At 40.0% G+C, this 21,030-nt stretch overlaps 1 protein-coding gene across 6 annotated transcripts in view; it reads right to left on the bottom strand.

The window, feature by feature from the left end:
• LOC109975013 (glutamate receptor 2-like) overlaps positions 1-21,030 on the bottom strand; it is a 122,479-nt gene that overhangs the window by 42,988 nt on the left and 58,461 nt on the right. For all 6 annotated transcript variants that reach the window (XM_020625521.1, XM_020625519.1, XM_020625522.1 and 3 more), the window contains 10 exons: positions 19,698-19,751; positions 18,629-18,787; positions 17,218-17,385; positions 15,747-15,851; positions 15,528-15,635; positions 14,921-14,984; positions 14,438-14,580; positions 10,381-10,596; positions 6,480-6,634; positions 3,967-4,165 (listed from right to left, as the gene is read on the bottom strand). In XM_020625521.1, the coding sequence (XP_020481177.1) occupies positions 3,967-4,165; positions 6,480-6,634; positions 10,381-10,596; positions 14,438-14,580; positions 14,921-14,984; positions 15,528-15,635; positions 15,747-15,851; positions 17,218-17,385; positions 18,629-18,787; positions 19,698-19,751 (1,371 nt within the window). The remainder of the gene's footprint in view (positions 1-3,966; positions 4,166-6,479; positions 6,635-10,380; positions 10,597-14,437; positions 14,581-14,920; positions 14,985-15,527; positions 15,636-15,746; positions 15,852-17,217; positions 17,386-18,628; positions 18,788-19,697; positions 19,752-21,030) is intronic.

Raw genomic sequence — 21,030 nt, 5'->3', positions numbered from 1 at the left:
GAAGGAGTGGCTTTACAACAACTCTGTGACTGTTCTTGAATGGCCCAGCCAGAGCCCTGACTTAAACCCCATTGAGCATCTCTGGAGAGACCTGAAAATGGCTGTCCACCAACGTTTACCATCCAACCTGACAGCACTGGAGAGGATCTGCAAGGAGGAATGGCAGAGGATCCCCAAATGCAGGTGTGAAAACTTGTTGCATCATTCCCAAAAAGACTCATGGCTGTATTAGCTCAAAAGGGTGCTTCTACTAAATACTGAGCAAAGGGGCTGAATACTTATGACCATGTGATATTTCAGTTTCTTTTTTAATAAATCTGCAAAAATGTCAAAAATTCTGTGTTTTTCTGTCAATATGGGGTGCTGTGTGTACATTAATGAGGAAAAAATGAACTTAAATGATTTTAGCATATGGCTGCAATATAACAAAGAGTGAAAAATTTACGGGCGTCTGAATACTTTCCGTACCCACTGTACGTTGACTCAGTTACTCTATTTGTGCTCTTTAATAAATCACCTTTTTTCACTAGCACCTGGGTCTGTACATTGAGTCCTACCATCTGCGTCGCTAGACCACTTGTACTGGGGCACGTGCCCTAGTGTAAATCAGCTGTGCCCCAGTAAATACATTCCCATATTTGTAAGGGTTTTTATTAGACCTTTCTTCAGAAAAACTAAATGCAAGACAGTCAATAAACCAATTGACGCACGTAAAATAAACACAATAAAAACAAAAACGTGCTGCAATAACGCTGCAAAAACGATGCTGCAGCTGCGCGTGGAAACTATGTTCCCGCGCGGCGTGCCCATGTATACCGACCGTGCGCACGTTTCAAATGCCAATCAGTGTACGTCGCGCGACGAGCAGGTAAGATAATGTATGAAAACGCTGTGAAACGTTGTGCTAGCTATACTATCTGAACAATGACTAATTCCTCCTGTAGATGGATATCAGAAAATTCTTGTTTTTTTGAGGCAAAGAGAGGGAAGCAGAAAGGAGAGATGAGTTTGAGGGAGGTAAGACAAATGTTGTTGACAAATGAGCTACAGCTAATGGACTTGCAGGTCTATGTGTAGCTGTGAACGGTCATTCAGCGCACTGAGACGACTCCACACTTGGCTGAGGTGCACAATGGGCCAAGACAGGCTTCACCATCTTGCTGTCTTATCAGTTGAGCAGGAAGAACTTTGTAAACTGAGTGAGAGTCAAGTTATTGACAGGTTTGCCAAAATGAAGAATAGGTGCTACACTTTATTGCACAAAAAGGGAACTTAACTGCTTAGATTTGGTGGACAAGACGCTTTTAAGCTTGGGGAAATATTTAGCTTTACTTTGTGTATAGAATGTGTAGGATATGATATTAATTTGTAGTTGCTGAAGTCATATTTGGACATGTTTATGTCCTCTGTTTTTGGTAGCATTCATGTGTTTATTCTTTGAAAATGTAAAATGAAAAATTACATTTGATAAAAATTAAACCACTTTTGTGGTACTCTGAGGGAGTACTTATTAATTATTCGTGTGTATAACAACTGTATGTATGTATCTGTTAAGGTTAGTCCCCCTCACCAGGAGAACTGAGGTTGGACTCAAGATTGCCAACCCAGGTGCTAGTTAAAAAAGGGAGGTTTAATGGTGGGGAATGGACAGTAACAACAAAACAACGTATCCATGTACAGTCCATGTACAAAAACCAGCAAAGTAGGGCAGAGATGGTGGAGGAGACCAGGACGACCAGGGGAGTAGACAAGCTAACGGCAGAAACCAGGAGAGTGGGAGGATCAGGACGGACAGGTGAATTGACAACTAACCAGGAGGACTGGCGAACAAAAAAGGACATCCACAGCACAGGAACTGTCAGCGTGGAATGTCCAGAGATGTATAACACAAAACAAATAACCAACGTACAAAATGAGATCCACAGCACAGGAACTGTCAGCGTGGAAAACAAAATTACGTATAACACAAAACAATTAACCAACATACAAAATGTGATCCACAGCACAGGAACTGTCAGCATGGAAAACAAAATGACGTATAATACATACCATGAAAATAGGTCTGTTACGGGGTATGCGAGTTATGTTAGTTAAGTAAGGTAATGCTCTGGCGACGACGAAGCGTCTGCCAGAGGTCTAAATAAGGAGGCAGGTAATCATTGGGATGCAATGGTGGGGGCTGTACCCCAGTAACGCTTCAAGTTTAGCAATGCCCATGAGTCCTACCTCAGTTCTCCCTTACCCTCCTGGTGAGGGGGACTAAACCGTAACAGTAAAAGCGCTGACAGATACGTGTCTCACTAGCTTGTAAGTAGGCAAACAATATTTACAATAGCAAATGTTTTAATGCCGATTGCTGATTCAAACTTAAAATGTTTTAATTTCAACTCAGTGTCAACCAGTTTTCATTCTCAATTCATCTCTTTTCTTTACAATTTTAGACTAAAGATTTTTTTTCCAGCTCAGTGTATACTCTTCTCTGTTGATTTGTTTACCGTTTATATGCAAATTTCTTTCTTCTTAGTTTGATCTGTAAGGAGTGATTCAGTCTTGATGCTTCCCTCTCATGCCAGATTTACCCCACCTCTCTCACTCACTCATTTTATTTGTCATAAGTAAATTAAAATAAACATTACATATCAAGGGTATTTTTCATGGACTCCTAAATAAAGAACAATGTGATGACAAATGTTTTTCTTTCATACTTCCAATGAGAGAAATTGATGACAAGAAACACCATCAATATTCTCATATCCACCAGAGCTTTGGATGACATACTCATTCAAATTAGCCCACTTATCTCTGGATGAGTGGCTTGCCATTACCCTCAGCTTTTTCAAGTATAGTCTACATTACACTGGGACCTGCATTTACTGGCTGTATAGACAAATGGTTTGAGCACAGCTATATGGACATTGCTAAAACACAATTTGTGCCTTCCCAAATGAAGATCAGTGGAAGCATATTCAGAAAGAGTTCCACTATTTGTTGAACTACCCAAACTGTGCTGGCACAATAGACAATACACGTCAGGATTCATGCAGCAGCTAACAGTGGGAGTTCCTTCTACAAATATAATTGCTACTTCAAGTGAGGACCAGGGGGCACATGGCAGTGACAGTGATGCTTGGATGTTTTCAAGAAGCCAATTTCCATGGCAAGCTTCACTTTCCATCTACTCTAGTCCCGAGTCCTCTTTGTGGCAGATAAAGCTTTCCTACTGAAGGTTAACCTGATGTGACTATATTCTAGTGAGGGTGCAGTACACCTACAGAACTGTGACACTGACTTACTTTATTAATCCTATTTAAAGGGGATTCAAATAGATTACAAGAAAGATGCATTGTATTCTGTTGAGGTTGCTCAACATAAAACAAAGGTACACTTGATGCTGCTTAACTACCATTTTAGCAACTGAAACACTTAAATCTGCAAAGACCAGGTATGTATACAGCGCCTAGATGGATGAAGGGGAAGTGTCAGGAGAACAAGTGGTGGAGGGAGAGCTGGTTAAACAGACATTTTTCTCTATTTACATTCTCCACCCAGAATAAAAATGTATTTTTCTATCATCCAAATACAGCTTTTCCAAAACAGCTTGGTGTTTCAGTGTGTACAATGGGGTTCTTAACCTTTCTGGATGTGGGAACTGGCAAGCTGACATAGATTGGTCACATAAACCATTGGGGAACCAGACATGTTTGAAAACATAAAAAGAATCTCATTTGGATGAATGCTTGTCATCCCTCCAGCAGACTTCCACACTCTCTATGGCAAGGAGCATGAAGCTGGCCTCGGGCTTGTACTGGAACAGCATCTTACTAACACACAACATAACATGATGACCAGTCCTTTAACTTGTCTCCCTTATGTATGCATCCTTCCATCAATTCATTTGAAACTATAGGTTTCATTAGTGGTACCCTGCAATCACTTCTATTGGTGTGACCCTGAAGAAGCCCTTACCCTGAAGAACTCCTTAGTGGAACCAGAGTCCAGGGTTCCATATGCTATCTCTGTCTGTTTAGCCAGGTCTTCAGCACTTTCGATGGGAGAAACCATCCGCTCCACCGTCAGGAAGGCAGCCAGGTTGGCAGTGTATGATGAGATAATGATCAGAGTGAAAAACCACCACACCCCCCCCACTATGCGACCTGACAGAGACCTGCACACACAAACACAGAACACAAATAAGGTATGGTGTATTACAATCTCATAAACTTGAGATCAGATGATGACTCCATAGGCTAGCTGGGAAGGTGATGAGTATTGTGTTTCGTAGAATGACTGAAGGCCTTTGACCTGTTAAATCTGCCCTTTGTGACAATGTTACTGACTGTTGACTGTTTAAGTAAAATGTTGGAGGGAGACATCAAAGGTTACAATTACACGTGTTATTAGATTAAGCACATTACTTTTGCATGTGACTTGAATTAAGATCAGACCACATTTTATGATCAATTAATGCTGAAAACCAGGTCATTCCAAAGGGTTCGTGTACTTTATCTTGCCACTATTATTAGCATTTGCTAACTGCACTTGAAGAGAATAATATGCTTCCCAGATTCTGCATAATGACAAATCATAAATTATGTTTAATGACTTAGTGACATGGAAAATATCAAACACTCAGAGATGGTCTAGCATTCTATCACCCTCATGCATATTAATCAGAGTGAATTATTACAAAACCTCTCAATATACTGTACAGTGGTGTGAAAAAGTGTTTGCCCCCTTACTGATTTCTTATCTTTTTGCATGTTTGTCACACTGTAATGTTTCAGATCGTCAAACAAATTTATATATTAGTCAAAGATAACACAAGTAAACACATCATGCAGTTTTTAAATGAAGGTTTTTATTATTAAGGGAAAACAAAATCCAAAACTATAGAGCCCTGTGTGAACAAGTGTTTGCCCCCCTGTCAAAACACTGGTTTATCGCACCTGAGTTCAATTTCTCTTGCCACACCTGTTCGCAATCAAGAAATCACTTAAATAGGACCTGCCTGACAAAGTGAAGTAGACCAAAAGATCCTCAAAAGCTAGACATCATGCCGAGATCCAAAGAAATTCAAAAACAAATGAGAAAGAGAATAATGGAGCTCTATCAGTCCGGAAAAGGTTATAAAGCCATTTCTAAAGCTTTGGGACGGCAGCGAACCACAGTGAGAGCCATTATCCACAAATGGCGAAAACATGGAACAGTGGAGAACCTTCCCAGGAGTGGCCGGCCGACCAAAATTACCCCAAGAGCACAGCGACAACTCATCCAAGAGGTCACAAAAGACCCCACAACAACATCCAAAGAACTGCAGGCCTCACTTGCCTCAGTTAAGGTGAGTGTTCATGACTCCACCATAAGAAAGAGACTGGGCAAAAATGGTTTGCATGGCAGAGTTCCAAGACGAAAACCACTGCTGAGCAAAAAGAACATAAAGGCTCGTCTCAGTTTTGCCAGAAAACATCTTGATGATCCCCAAGACTTTTGGGATAATACTCTGTGGACAGACGAGACAAAAGTTGAACTTTTTGGAAGGTGTGTGTCCCATTATGTGTGGCGTAAAAGTAACACCGCATTTCAGAAAAAGAACATCATACCAACAGTAAAATATGGTGGTGGTAATGGGATGGTCTGGGGCTGTTTTGCTGCTTCAGGCCCTGGAAGACTTGCTGTGATAAATGGAACCATGAATTCTGCTGTGTACCAAAATATCCTGAAGGAGAATGTCCGGCCATCCGTTTGTGACCTCAAGCTGAAGCGAACTTGGGTTCTGCAGCAGGACAATGATCCAAAGCACACCAGCAAGTCCACTTCTGAATGGCTGAAGAAAAACAAAATGAAGACTTTGGAGTGGCCTAGTCAAAGTCCTGACCTGAATCCAATTGAGATGCTGTGGCATGACCTTAAAAAGGCAGTTCATGCCCGAAAACCCTCCAATGTGGCTGACTTACAACAATTCTGCAAAGATGAGTGGGCCAAAATTCCTCCACAGCGCTGTAAAAGACTCATGGCAAGTTATCGAAAACGCTTGATTGCAGTTGTTGCTGCTAAGGGTGGCCCAACCAGTTATTAGGTTTAGGGGGCAAACACTTGTTCACACAGGGCTATATAGTTTTGGATTTTGTTTTCCCTTAATAATAAAAACCTTCATTTAAAAACTGCATGATGTGTTTACTTGTGTTATCTTTGACTAATATATAACTTTGTTTGACGATCTGAAACATTACAGTGTGACAAACATGCAAAAAGATAAGAAATCAGTAAGGGGGCAAACACTTTTTCACACCACTGTACGTAGTGTAGTCCAATACAGCTCAATTTATAACTACAACCTCAGAAACAAACCCTATGCCAGTGTCAACAGCAGCTGTGAAGAAAAACCATGGTTAACAGAAAAGATCAGAAACTCTTTATTCATATTCATTCATACTAAAGGAATGTGGAGTAACGAGTTATGGTTTAACTGGCATACCAACCTTGGTGAGATGTCACAGCCCTGGCGCATGAAAGCACCCAAAGAAAACCAAAGGGAGTTAAAGATCCCGAACTCATTGGTGGATTCGGTTGTTAGTGGCAACGCTCCATCCTCTGGCTCCTCTAGTGTCCACTCATAAGGACTGAATCTGGACACCTACAGGGTAATATGAGCATTTATGTATTATTTTGGGGGGATTTTTTGGACTGTACTTACATGAAAACACACACTTTTACTTTGGCAGAAAGGTGTAGATTGTCATACAGGATAATGTAGACAAGCAAGATCTTGTAGTGACAAAAGCAAAAGTTAAATGAACAGGCAGCGGGAAAGGTTAAGTCACAAGTTGTGATTTCACTGGTGTGGATGACCAATTTTAGCTTGTCCAACCTTATTTTCAAAGAATATATCTGCTTTCAAACTATATTGTATAAATGTGTGGCACATCATTGAGAATCAGAAATTTGCAGCCATAAAATCTGCACATTATATTGCATTACTAGCATATATTTGTGTGTTGTGCATGTTTCATGTAAAACTCTTCTTCCCTGACACTTTATAATATCTATTAAATGTTTGTTTAAGTTTGATTAAACTTCATTCTTTGCCTTAAAATAGTAGTTTGATTTAAAAAACACTGTTAAAAAGCTTAATTCAAGGTCCACTGAGTAGCATTTTCCATAATTTTCCATAATTTTCAACTACATCTCACTGTCTTCATTAGCAGATGGAGTTAGACTAAACTCAACTCCTTGATAACTGAGGTAAAAAATGAACATGTTTGAGATTACTGAAAGAGTGGATACAATTATAACAGCTGTTGCGCTACACAAAAAAATAAACAGGACTAGAGGCTTTGTTACTGGAGGTGCTTCAGTCACATTTTTCCGAATCTGTTTCACATGCAATGAACAAACAGATTCTATTAGAATAAATACAGCTGTCTACACAGGCCACATAACTGCTAGGCCTAAAGCTGTGCTATACACATGTAACTGCAACCTGAATGTTTTTAAATATGTTTTTGTCAGTCTACTTTTATTTTACATGTGATGGGCTGTGGGCACTGCCTAAATGCAGGTGATCTACACTCAATACTGGGTGTGAACTGTTTATCCCCATAGCTTTACATTTTTGACCTGATGATGGCTCTACAGATAAAGGTCAGTGATCAACAAAGTCAGCAAGATTAATTCTCTGGGGACCATGAATGTTTGTACAAATTTTCAAGACAATACAATAGATGTCAAGAAATTTCAATGTTGACCAAAGAAGTGGACTCTGTCCTCTGTGAGGATAGAGAGAGGGTGTTTCAGCAGGTCAGCACTTGGGCCCAGCAGGTACAAGGAGTGAATTATAGGAATCTTAAACCAACTTAAGACCAGAACACACACTGCTGTGGGACTGGGATGGCTGGACTGTGTGAACATCTATCCAGAGTCTTCAAGTTACAAGATTCCAGCATTAATTACACACCAACACCTTCAGATCTCTGCTGGTACATCATACAGTTGCTCTCCCATTTGATGCAGACTCCCTAAAATCTATGACACACCTAACAGGCAAAGGTGCCCATACAAGTATGCATTGTAGAAAGGCACTTAATATAAGTAATCTTCCATTACAAGTCTGTTTGTGGGTTCACGTCTCTGTGTACAAATCATATATGCTTACATTCAAAAGCCTCACTACTTTACTGGGAAATAAGCAAGACAAAATGTTTAGTGCAAGGGAGAGTCAGAGCCATTGACGGACAAAGAATGGGGCAAGAATACAAATGACAATAAAATAGACATTGAAACAGCTCAGTTGGGTTTGTATTGCACTGTGGCATCTTAACAAGAAATAAATACAGAAGAAAACTTTCTACTACCCCACAGATTTATGTATTGTTGAATGCTGAAGGGTTATTGTCCACTGTCCAATGTGACAGAATATGTGACCACACTGCAGGTACTAAGTATGTTTGGTTTGAGGTAATTCTCTCCAGGAGCAATTGTATTTTTCAGACCATCAGATTGTTCATTACCTCACAGCAGGTGATAATGAGGAACTGTGTAATATGACTAGTGCTTGTAAGGGCAGAGACACACCAAGCCCATATAAAAGAACTAGCACCAATGAAGGCCAACTGCTCCATTGCCTCACATAGGCTTTGTATGGGCCAGCTGGGTTGAAAAAGTGATGAACACACCACACAGACTACAGCCAAAGGCCAGCTACCATGTGTGTTCTGCGCCTGCATGACAGAAATAATTCTCCCTACCAGCAGGTGGCAGTATCTCTATTTGCCATTCAGAAAGGGAAACAATAAGAGCTAGACTGTGGTAGTATATGCTATAAACAAAACACATCTCATTCAAAAAAGCTTCTGTTTATAGCTGCTTCTACGTAATTGAGAATATGTCTGATAAGAAATTACAAATGACACTTGTGTTCTCTGCCCTTGGTATTTTGGTTGTGGATGAAGAAAGGAGGTTGTTGAGATAAAAACAAGAAGAAACCAGACTAAATGGGTAAAATCATGGATACTACAGTGACCGGCTGAAGGGGCTTTCCTGAACTGTTCTCTTCTTGTGCATTGATTCACAAAGCTGAACAGCCAATCAGAGTGGTCTCTCTCTCACAGATGAGGCCTAACCAGCCAACACCAATTTAACATGTTGAATTAGCCAAAAGGCTGCCAACAGGGATCAACTAGTGCCACTGGTGTGGGACACACCAGGAGGACGAGTCCAGACAGACACTCACCAATGACGGCCAATACCTGACCATCAGCTTGGTAGTCAGAGACCCCTTCAACAATAAGATCGAATCCACACCCTTACCCCAGAGGAACACTGAATCATATGACTATATACAGATAAACACTTCAAGAGTTGGCAAAAGTTCTAAGTTTTAAGTGGGGAGCAGATACTTCAAGGTTAAGTTGGTTAAACTGTGGGAGTCTTGTCTATGGGCCATTAGCAGGCTGTCTCTGCAGATCAGCAACATTTTTATGTGATTTTGTTTATTTCAAGTCCAAGTGATGGAACATATAAACATCAACTGCAATCACTACAGCTGTCGTCACACACACAGTATGTCCATTACTAATATCTGAATCATATTGTGAGGTTCCACCTATGCTGTGAAAGCCATGGTAACAGTTTAGTACCTGGTATGGCAACACTACTGCTCTGGACCCCCTGCAGAGAGTGGTAAAGACTGTGGAAAAGATCACCAGGACTCCCCTGCCCTCCCTGCAGAGTATCTACCAGCACAGAGTCTGCAGGAGAGCTGCCTCCATCCTCAAAGACCCCACCCACCCCCAGCATGGGCTGTCCACACCTCTACCCTCAGGCCAGAGGTTGAGAAGTGTGAAATACAGGACTTCTAGACTGAAAAACTCTTTCTTTCCAACTGCTATCAGACTCCTAAACAGCTGACAGGGGTTTCCAATCAGGGATTACTTCATGTAATTGCACCTGTACTGTTTACATGCTCAGTTGCAGATGCATAACTACACATGTATAATTGCAGACCCACTGCTGACTATTGCACATACAGCTTCGATGTAGAATAAATTATCTCTTATTGTGTTCTCATTACTCCTGACTATTGCAGCTACCGCTCCGATGTAGAATATGTTATCTCTCGTTGTGTTCTCATTATATATTTTTTATATACTTATTATATTTCTTTTCACTCACTTTTTAAAGTGCCTTTAGATCTTAATGTTATTTATCTACTTTATATTTCACTTGTGTTGTTTGGCATTCAGTGTGGATGCAAAGTAAGAATTTCATTGTGCAGGGAAACATATTTCCATACTGTGCATATGACAAACACTTCGAATCTTGAATGTTGAGAGTTTTTGGTGGGAACAAAACACATCTACACACATAAAGAGACTCGCTTACCAGAAAGAGTACAACGCTAACTCCAATATAGGCAAAGACAATGCACATCCAGATTTCATAGGCAAGTGGGTCCAGAAAGGAGAAGACGCCTGGTTTGGATTTCTGTGGCTTTTTGATCATTATGGAGATTCCCAAAGACATGAAGGGTTTGGAGAAATCTATCACCTCTTCACGGACAAGAGTGATCGTCAGGGGAGCAACTGCTATATCTGCTTTCTGTTGGAAAGACAAAGACAGAATGAGATTGCGTGGCATTATGGTTTCCTCGTGGACCTGAGTTGACTGTGTAAAGGGGTAAAGGCATAAATATAAAACCTATTGGCAAACAGTAGGCTAAAAGATGCTCCATGGACTCACTCTTGTCTTTTCCTTCCATCCATCCACCCTACAACTTCTTCTTTTGGTTTTGCACATTCAACACTTCCACAACATACCTGCCACTCATGCATGCACTCCTTTCATTGCTGATGCCTTTTATGTTTACCTTTAGTTTTATTTATTGCATTATAGTGATATTTTAACAGTTTAAGTTGTAATACCAAATAAAATATGAAATAGAAAGCACTCACAAAACACAGAGATGCATTCAAGTGTTGCCTTGAAATAACTTTCCAAAGCATTCCCAAACTACCATGACCAATATCAAAAAAGTGCTGGCACATGTAAACTATGCTTTGCACCCTCCAGAAGTAGGGTGTTACCAACCTCACTAACCTTATCACCCATACTAAACATCTAGTCAGCTCAGTTATCATCACCTACATATAGTACCTTCCTCAGCTAACCTAACCTTCTGATTACTGTAATGTGATCTCCCAACCATCCACCCATTTATCAACATCTATGCCACCTATGGACCAGTTTTTCAGCATCACTTTGAGAAAGGATGCTTCTGATTTTTGAGATATAGCACAGGTGAAAGAAGACAGTTCTAGAGACTTGGTTTATGTGTGATTTAAAGGACATATCCTGGTCAAATATGACTCCAAGGTTCCTCACAGCAGCATTGGAGGCCAGGGCTATGCTAGCTAGAGTAGCTATATGATTAGATGGGCCTGAAAACCTCAAAAATATGCCAAGTACAATAACTTCAGATAATTTTACAGTAAATTATTCAAACTGAATTCTGTGAGGTCAGTTTTGGATTTAATAGTTTATTTTTAAATGGTTTTGGTATTTTTTCCCCATCCTGTTACAAAAGGCAAGGGAAAGTAAAACCAAAATGAGCAGTGTCACCACAGGAGCCTGATCAGTCATAACAGATACGCTATAAGTTTGCAACATAAAGTAAAAGAGAATTTGTGTGATTTAAAGAGCTTTATGTGGAAATTATGCTTCACTAAGTGCACTGGGGAAAAAGACTTGAAGTGTAAAAAAGAAAGCAGGGGATACAGGGGTGATGTGGAGTGTCATTTGAATTGAAAAAGTGCAGACCCACAATATTTTGTGCACCTCATGGTAATTTGCAACTGGTTTGATAAATATCCTCCCAAGTGTCCAAAGGTCACTCTGATAACATCACAGTGGGACCTGGTTGAACAGCTGACTCCAGTACTAACTTGCTCTGTTGTGTATGTGTGTTGGTAGTGGTGGGGTGATGACATCATCAGTGATTAGTCAACATCACCATCACTTTATTACAGAATGGTGAACTCTAAAAATTTAGAAGTCATGCAACCCTTAGTGGCTATTAACATACATGTGAGTACCTGCTCTCCTGCTTCCCAGTGTGTGTGCTTATGGTCTGAGCAAGTGTTATCATTATCAATTTTTTTGGGTCAAAATGAGCACCAAAATTGCACTGCACTATCTGATAAGCATGAACGCGGCGTCAACTACACCTCTCCTCCCACCTCAACACAAGTGCACTCATTCATTGCAGGAAAATACCAAACACACAAATGCACCAAAAATACAGACATGCCTGAGGAAAACTGTATGCCAACTGCATTTGAAGCTTTAAAGAAATTGTGCTGGCAGGAAAAAAGAGCCCATTGTAGCAGATTTGACTGCAATTTATGATTCATTTTAATAATTCCTAAACAAGAGCGCCAGGCTGATGAAGCAAGCCACACTAACAATGCATTTATTAATCAATTAATTCTAGTTACTGAGAATAAAAGAGATAAAATAAGACACAAGAGGAAGCCAGTTCTAATCTAAATAAGTTTATTTATATATGTACAAGAACGCAATAGGTAATCGGGATGTAAAATGTATGACATGGTACAGTTGAACAAAAGGATAAATGTATTTGTGAATGAATGAATGAGTAAGCTATTAGTTAGGTGGAAAAGGAGTTAAATTGTCTAAAATCACATTAGATTATGGATCTAAATTCTAGTATTTAGATAAGAATTTGAAGAGAAAAATAGTTATGTTTCTGGAGGTTATGGCTTTTGTAGGAGCGACTACTGTTTTATGAGATATCAGTCTATCCATGAGGTCACTTATCTGTTAGCCGTTAGCCGGACTCCGAGGCTTCACGTTTTGGGAGAGAAACGTTGCTTTTGGGACCCATTCTGGGTCAGAGTGGAGTTGTGGTTGTTCAAAGTTCTGGGACTTCTCTAGGTTGAAATTCAGAATGTGTCCATCGTCATCGAACGGAGGGTCTCCCTCTTTTGTTGTTAGATTTCTCTCCTTCTTTGGTTGTGGCCTTTGTGCAGGAGCTGTGAAGGCTGGAGGCATGGTCCTTATGCGTGGTGTTTTAGAGATGTCTTGAAGAAAACCGCATATCTGAGTTGATCTGAAAATGTATCTGCAAATTTACAAACAATTTGGCTGACTACAAAACTTCCTTGGCTGAAGGCTTTAACCTGATGCGTTAAGACTTATTGCTGTTTACACGAAAAAAATTCAAACATCACAATAACGTTGCTAAATAAGGAAAGCACTTATTGTAGTGTGGCGAGTGTGCAATTTTAACAAAAATGAATGAAATGCAAATACACAAATAAATGAGGACAAAAGACAGGACAAACAAACATTTTTGAAAGACAACTCCTTATTGAACTCAGAACAAAGGAAGGCAGAATCAACAGCTATTCACTAGACTTGGGTGTTGTCTGATTGGCTGAGTGTCATCCTATGATTGTTTCAGATTCTGTTGTCATGGAGATCTTTGATATAACTGTCATTTGTAAAGGCTGTGCCACCATAAATGTAGTATCCACTTCCAATCACATGGTCACTAGTGGTCCCATCTAAGGTTAGTTAAGGACATGTCGGCCTTTCCTCTGTAATAGATAAGATGTAAACACTGCACTGAATCAGGTAGGTTTAAACCATATATAAAAAAAATATTTCTGGTAGTTTCATTGAACATTCTACACCCTTTGGCTCACATTATGGCCAATATAATATTTTCACTGTTAGAAGAGAAAGAAGATTAATGAAGGAGTCTTTTCCTGCAGTGACTAATTAAACATGAATAACAACTTTATCACTGCTTTTACCAAACATTTCTAACTTTCTTTTAGATACTGCACACACCATTCGATTATAGGATTCTACATTCTTCAAGTCTAGAACATATATTCAGCATTACAAGATGCCCTATGTTGTCACAGTTATATCAGATTTTACCTGAGGTCAGAGGTGTTAAGTCAAAGACTGTATATTTCACCATTCAAACTGAAAGACAGTTGGGGTCCTGAAGTCGAGAAGCCTGGCTACAATAAGCCTCTGGTTTTCCATCTGGTATGGGATAGGACAGTGGGGAGAATGGTGTGATAAGGCGTTATGCAAAAACCTGTCTTTGAGACACAAGCCAGAGCCTGGCCTCATGTAAAAGTGAGAAGGGGGTAATGAGGCAAAACCCCTAGCTGAGAGAAACCAGAGAAGGCCTGGCCTATGTGGTGGGGGTCCATCTGTCCATCTGTTTTCTCCTCACTGCCTGGGACCAAAGTTAGTTAACAGCTGATATAGAATCAGCCTTTCCAAGACAACTTGCTGATCTTACACCCTAGTGTTCACCAAGACTCACATACCTCACCACTACTTTGAACAGTAGCCAAAGAGACTTTTAGTGAAATTGAGTGTGTGTTTTAAACCTTACCCCATACACTAGCTCTCCAACCATACCATTCCAGATCTTGGTTTCTGCATCTCTGGCTCCATACTTGCCATCTCCAACAATCTTTAGCTGGTAGCGTATACCACAGTGCTTTGCGATCTCTGCAGCCAGATCAACGCAGTAACCTGGTATCAGTGCACAAGGAAGACAAATCAGTTTTAGACTAACTCCCAAAAACTGCATATACAAATATTCAGCAGGGTTTGATGGTGGCGATAGTTTTTCATCAAAACTACAATATATTATGAACAGATACTATGTATGAATTGTATGAAAATACACATTGGGTTTAGAAGCTGTATGATGGTGTTACATTAGATGGTGGCAGTACTATTGCTGTGTTATTTATGGGGAGCTCTATGTGAAGGTCTAAGAGAACACTAGAGACAGTAGAGCAGCTTTTCTTTCACATAACATCTACCCAAAAGTAGCATCATTAAACACACACATACAAGCATACTGTACCTTCATAACGTTCATTATCTTGAAAGAGCTCAGAATTCTTCTTAAGCATCACATAGGGGGCTTCCTACATACACACACAAACACACAGTGAATAGTTCTTATTGTTTGTCACAGTTATTCCAACATGGCATGCTTTACTATGAATTATATTATTCATAGTTCACACGTTGCACATATTGCGCAGTGTTAATTCATGCTCAACCTGATTGTTCTGGTTTTAAAAAACAGCCTTTCCATTAATTAGTACCATACTTTTATCCACTTTTGTTCCAGCACTTATTTTGCAGTTTACAATACAATACAACTTTATTGTCCACCAGAGTGGAAATGTGTTCTTGACCACACCTTTGTTGAGCACAGCTTGAATGCACTAAACTTTAGAAACAACATGTAAAGAAAAAAAAATTAATAGAAAAACTGCCTCTTTTTTGTTGTTTTGTTTTGTTTTAGTAGCTGCTTATGTCTGAGCTCACTTTATCCTGAATCCTCTGAACAGCTTGTGTACCTTTACTTATTTCCAATACAAATTCTTGGGAGTTTTTACTGGGCCTGCACATTCCCATTGGGTGTCATGGTGGCAAAGTCACTGCATCCTTTTACTTATTACCAGTATAGTTGTAACGATGACCGTCTTGTTTTCCATTCCAAAGGTGTCATTAGGATAAAGGTCTGATTTTGTCACAACCATTTTATCCAGTTCATTCCAATAGCCAATCTAAGAATGCACACACACATAGAGAGAGAGAAATAGTTTTTATTTTCAGCATGGCTACATGCTATCATGTTCTTCATTGCATTCATGATGGCAAATTGAATGTGCAATTACCTTAACAGGTCCATTGTTCTTTAGCTCCATGATCGTGACAGAATAGTTGATTCTCTTTCCATACTGGTCAAACTGAATGTTCCCTGTTAACCCATCTACACGCACCTACATTCACATATACACAACATGCACATATATTCAAGTAAAGTTTTTAAATTAGGGCACAAAAATATTCAAGATTTTTTTATTTGCAGCGTTTCAATATGCAGTTAAAGTATTAATACCAATGTAAGCATTAGGTATGAAGTAATTTCCCATTTATTTCAATAAATTACTAAAGAAATCCACCTGCAAAATCTGATATGTTTTATTTGAAAATATAGTGGGGTGTTTTCAATGAATGTAAACCAAAACAACAATAAAGTCTATTTCACTATTTCAGTGATTATGTTTCTAGATCCTTATGGCTAGATCCTATTATGTTTCTAATAACGACACTACTGCAAATATTACTGCATTATGAAGCACAGCTAAAATAAAACTGAAAATAAAAATACAGCAACAGCTCTGATGGTGCTGGACTGGTACTGAACGAGGCCACTTTGTTTCACTGTAGAAATTGTGAATCTGCATGCAGCAGCTGCCTGTTTGCTGTGCAGAAAAGCATTTATATTTGTAAGCCTACCATAAATACAGAAAATTGTAATCGTCATCAGAGTTGCTGCTGTTGTGCCATGTGTTGCACACAGCTCCTCTCTTAATGTGGAGATGTATCGTGTATCAAATATATCACGTATCAAATATATATATTTATTTGGTCAGTGTGACACAGAGACGGAAAACTGTAATGGTGAATACAGAAGTGTGAGAGTTTCCAGCCCCTGGGAAGACTGCAAAGCTGACACTTATCATTCACTAGGCATTTGGACCAAAAACAGCCCTGCATTAAAACAAGGCAAAGAGCTGTGTTGGTGGGAAAGGGCTGTCTGCTGTGCCAGCAAGAAAAACAAATATGAGCCAGCAAGATGAATCTGAGTAACAGATCAATGGGCCTGCAGATTAAGCACAGTGGTTTATAATAATATGAGACAAGATTTCACAACTCTGTAATGTTATCACAACGGCTTCTTTTGTAACTGTGTCGATGTTGTGTTCATGGTACATAGCAGTGTCAGGAATGTGTGCTTGCATGTATTTGACTGGTCATCACATTGCCTTGCCAAATGATGCTGCACTGTGTTGCAGAAAACATGGAGCTAGGTTGAACTTTCTGCCAAATGACCACATTTTTGTTCCACGGGCCTCTGCTTTGGGATCCTGCCAATCAAGTCGGTCTATATACATGGCCTTACATCCTGGACATCTAAGCTTTCTCCCAGCAATCAAACACAAAAGAGTTTTTGATGCAGTCTCTGTTTCTACCTATAGTCTTCCTCACAAAGACTAACCACTAACTACTATATGCTCTCCTGTTACAGGACTAGGGTAGTCTATTTTTCTTCTTAATGAGAAGGTTCTAATCCATGGTTACCTGCTTGAGGGCACGTTCAATCTCCACCCCCAGTGCCCAGGGCACTGCTGGATTGGCCAGACAGTCCCCGCTGTTGCCACGACGACTCATGTCTATTCTCTGCTTGTGAAGGAAGCGAAATGCCTCAGTCATCACGTGGACAGCATCATAAGTGAGGGCTGAGGTATACTGAAAGACAGAAACAATGACATAAATAATTAATATGTTAATAACCCAATAAGTCAGGGCTGAGCTCATCCTCCTTGTCCTGGCTGCAGTGTGGCTCTTGTAGGATGTAAGGTGTGATTCAATTGGTCCAATTTGGCATTTGGTTCAATTCTGAAAGCCTTCATCCACAGTGATTAAGTTGTTAAACTGCTTCTGTTTCTCTGGTAACTCATTACAAAAATATGACAAAGGGTCAAACACACTCGCTAAATTTTAATCAAAATCACAAATTTTCTAAAAATAAATGGCCCAATTTTTATTGTGCAAGCAAAAAAGTGCAAAGTGGCAAGTATTGAGCACATGGACCGTGTGGGCATCTCCACACACATCTGCTACATTGGTTCAAGTACAGTATGTGCACAAAGACTAGCTGAAGTCAAATACAGTGAGCTCTGAGGGTGTGATTTTTAAATATGCTTTCTTTCAGTCACATGAAGGACTAGCTTCTTCAGTAAACTGTGTTGTATGGATGGTGCGGTGTGACACAAAAAAAACCCAGAAAAAACAGAAGCAATAAATCTGCAGCCAAGGCCAGATAGTGTAGGTTTTTGTAATCATTTTCAGACATGGCAGTATTTATTTTCAGGAATAAAACACAACAAATCACTGAATTGTTTTAAGTTGGAAAGGATGCTGTGGCACAAAGGATTAATGGGTCCCACTCCTGGTGGCATTTGCACATTAGTTAATCAAGGTAAACACAGTGGACTGTCATGCACTATGGATATTAAGGTGTAGATAAATGCAGGTGACTTTACCTATTTAATCACAATAAACACTTTTGTACTTTTTATGCCAGTTTAAATGCATCTGCTGGTTGGAGTGGTTCCTTTGCGCAGCCTAATCTGAATGAACCTCCCAGCTGTACATCATGTGGTCTGCAGTGAGTGTTATAATACTACACGTGGACAAAGAAAATTTCAAGGTCAGCAAGCGGTCACAGTGCTGCTTGTGCTGGCTGGTGCACTGCCATAAAGATAGGGCCCTAAAAAGTAGTTCATATTATGCCGAATATTGAATTCTACAGTAAACATCACAACAAGACTACGGTATGTAATGGAGATGTAATGGAATGATATTAACATGAGTATGCCACCGTGATCCTTGCTCCAGAAAATCTGAATTCTCCTCAATCATCTTTATTTTTCTGGAATGATGCACACTAATTTATCCAATGAACTAAGGTTGAATGTACAAATCTTACTCTGATCCGTGTATCAGCACCAGGATACTCCTTCTCTTCCAGAGCCTCCCACCGTTGGTCAAACTTGGCCACCACAGGATCGTCAAAATCTACTATCTGAAACCCAGACACATTTGCGCCTCCATACTGGATTTTAGAGAGGTCTCCATCTAGAAAACCCTGGAACAAGATTAACAACAAAAAGTTGTAATTTCAAGTGATGACTTGCCAAATTTTATTGAGGGAGCCCCAGACCATGCAGGGCATGTAGTCTGTCTCCCAAAACTGACAAATACTATTAAGACACATTCTATTAAAGCTAGAGTTGGCGATTCTTTCTAGAAGCATTGTTTGTTACATCTTGAAGTTCTCTTTTCATCATGATGGCAATGAATACATTAAATGCATTGACAACATAAAGAAAAATATCCATCATCTGTGGCAGCGGCAGAGCTGAAAAAAGCCTGACCAATAATTGTAATCAGGACACACAAAACCATTGGATGGCCTAACTGCCTATCAACCGAACTTCCTACTTGCATGCACTCTGCCCTTTGCACTGACTGCACAAGCGAAGAGCCTCCCACAAGGCATTGCAGTTGCAAGTAGATGTGTTATTGTTCTGTTTTGATAGCTAAAGCTAGCAAACTATGGCAGAGAAGGTACCACAACCTCGTCTATTTTTTTCACAACCAAACAGCACAGGGCAGAGAATGGCGGTCATTTGTAACTTCTTATCAGACATATTCTCTATTAGCAGCAGCTATAAACAGCAGCTGTTGTGAATGGCAGCTGCTTTATTTACAGCTTGTATTTCCAGTCTAGCTCTTCTTCTTCCCCTTCATGAACAGTGAATACAGATATCACCACCTGCTGGTAGGGGGAGTTATTTTTTTCACACAGGTGCAGAATGTACGTAGATGTTAGTCACCGTTTGGCTGTAGTCTGTGTGGTGTGTTCAAGTGCCAGACAAAGGCGACATGAGGGAACAGTTGGTCTATGTCGCTGCTAGTTCTTTCACATCAGCTTGGTGTGTCTTTGCCTTGAGAAGTGAATGATTAGGTTGAGCCAGAGAGAAACAGTGACTCACCAAGTTGGCGATGATATAGTGGTATCCCTTTACATGCTTTCCTATCGTGATCACCTGGTGGAAAAGAGCACAAGACATACAAGAACAATTTAACTGTCATAAAAATTAAATGCATTGCTGCGTTTCAGCAGTCAATGGCCTACTGTTGCTGTCCTGTGAAAACCCATGTCTCCAAAGCATCTACTTTTCATGAGCTAAGAAAACAGTACAGTTTTCACTGTTTAAATACATCAAATAACCAAATGAATTGTTAAAAGTTGAATTAGCTGAAGAAGTAGAATAATTTTCTTAACCCATAAGAGAACACTCGATCTTTCAGTTTATCAATAAAAATTCAAAATCACAAATTTTAGAGATGCAGGGTTTTGACTAGACAGTGACATTATGGAATACTAATGTCATTTTGTTCTGTAATACTAATGAATGAGGAGAAGAGCAGTTGTGGTGGCATACGTTAGCAGTAATTATCATTATCACATACTCATGAGCCATCAACTTGCTGTAGAGTCAGTAACAGCTGAAGTCATTATGCAGAACACTGCTAAATCATTTGATCTGCTTATAGTTGAAGAGAGATTGATGGCTTTTCTTTTGCTTTATCACATACTGAGACAAGATTTCAGGGTCAGAGTCTGACTGCTGTTTACTGTCACATCAGGCAGTGATAACTAATACACACTGTCTTTGGTAGCAGCTGAGTGTGATTGGGATGAGAGTCAACAATTTCGTCAGCATTCGAATGTATTTTCTCCCTGATTTCTCAAGGTAATGTTGAGGAGTGAGGATAGTAAGTATGCAATATGAACAGAGCAACACAGTCACTCTATCAGCCACAAAAAAGGATGCCAAGCCTGAAACAGTTTCAGCCTGCAAACCCTGTTATTATTATACATTTTACAAACAAGTGTAACAGGTAGAGTAAACATCACACTTAGTTAAAGTGATAGATTTTTGTTTGTTGCATTCCAGCATTTTGGATGTGTTTAGTATTTAGTTCTATTTCGTATAGGCTTCGCCCTCTAAGAGCTGTCGCTATTGGGTTTATCCCTCGCGCATGCGCAGTCCTGAAGAGATTCTTTCGCGCCCTGTGCCCTGCACTGGGCTGTCCTCAACTACGTCCGCAGCAGTAATATAGATGTCACTGCGGCCTTAGCTCTACTCCCCTCTTTTTCTTCAGTGTTCAGTCCTATGAACATCGTCAAAATGGATAATACTAAAGAGTGAAGGCGCCGCCCCGCTGTCACCGAGTGTCCTGGCTGCAATACGGGCTTCATCCTGCCCAGCAACCCACACCCCCGCTGCGACGCCTGTCTCGGCGCGGAGCCCGCCGAGC

Source organism: Monopterus albus, unplaced genomic scaffold (assembly GCF_001952655.1).
Source record: "Monopterus albus unplaced genomic scaffold, M_albus_1.0 scaffold356.1, whole genome shotgun sequence".
Classification (NCBI taxonomy): domain Eukaryota; kingdom Metazoa; phylum Chordata; class Actinopteri; order Synbranchiformes; family Synbranchidae; genus Monopterus; species Monopterus albus.
This window is presented reverse-complemented; position numbering and strand designations above follow the sequence as displayed.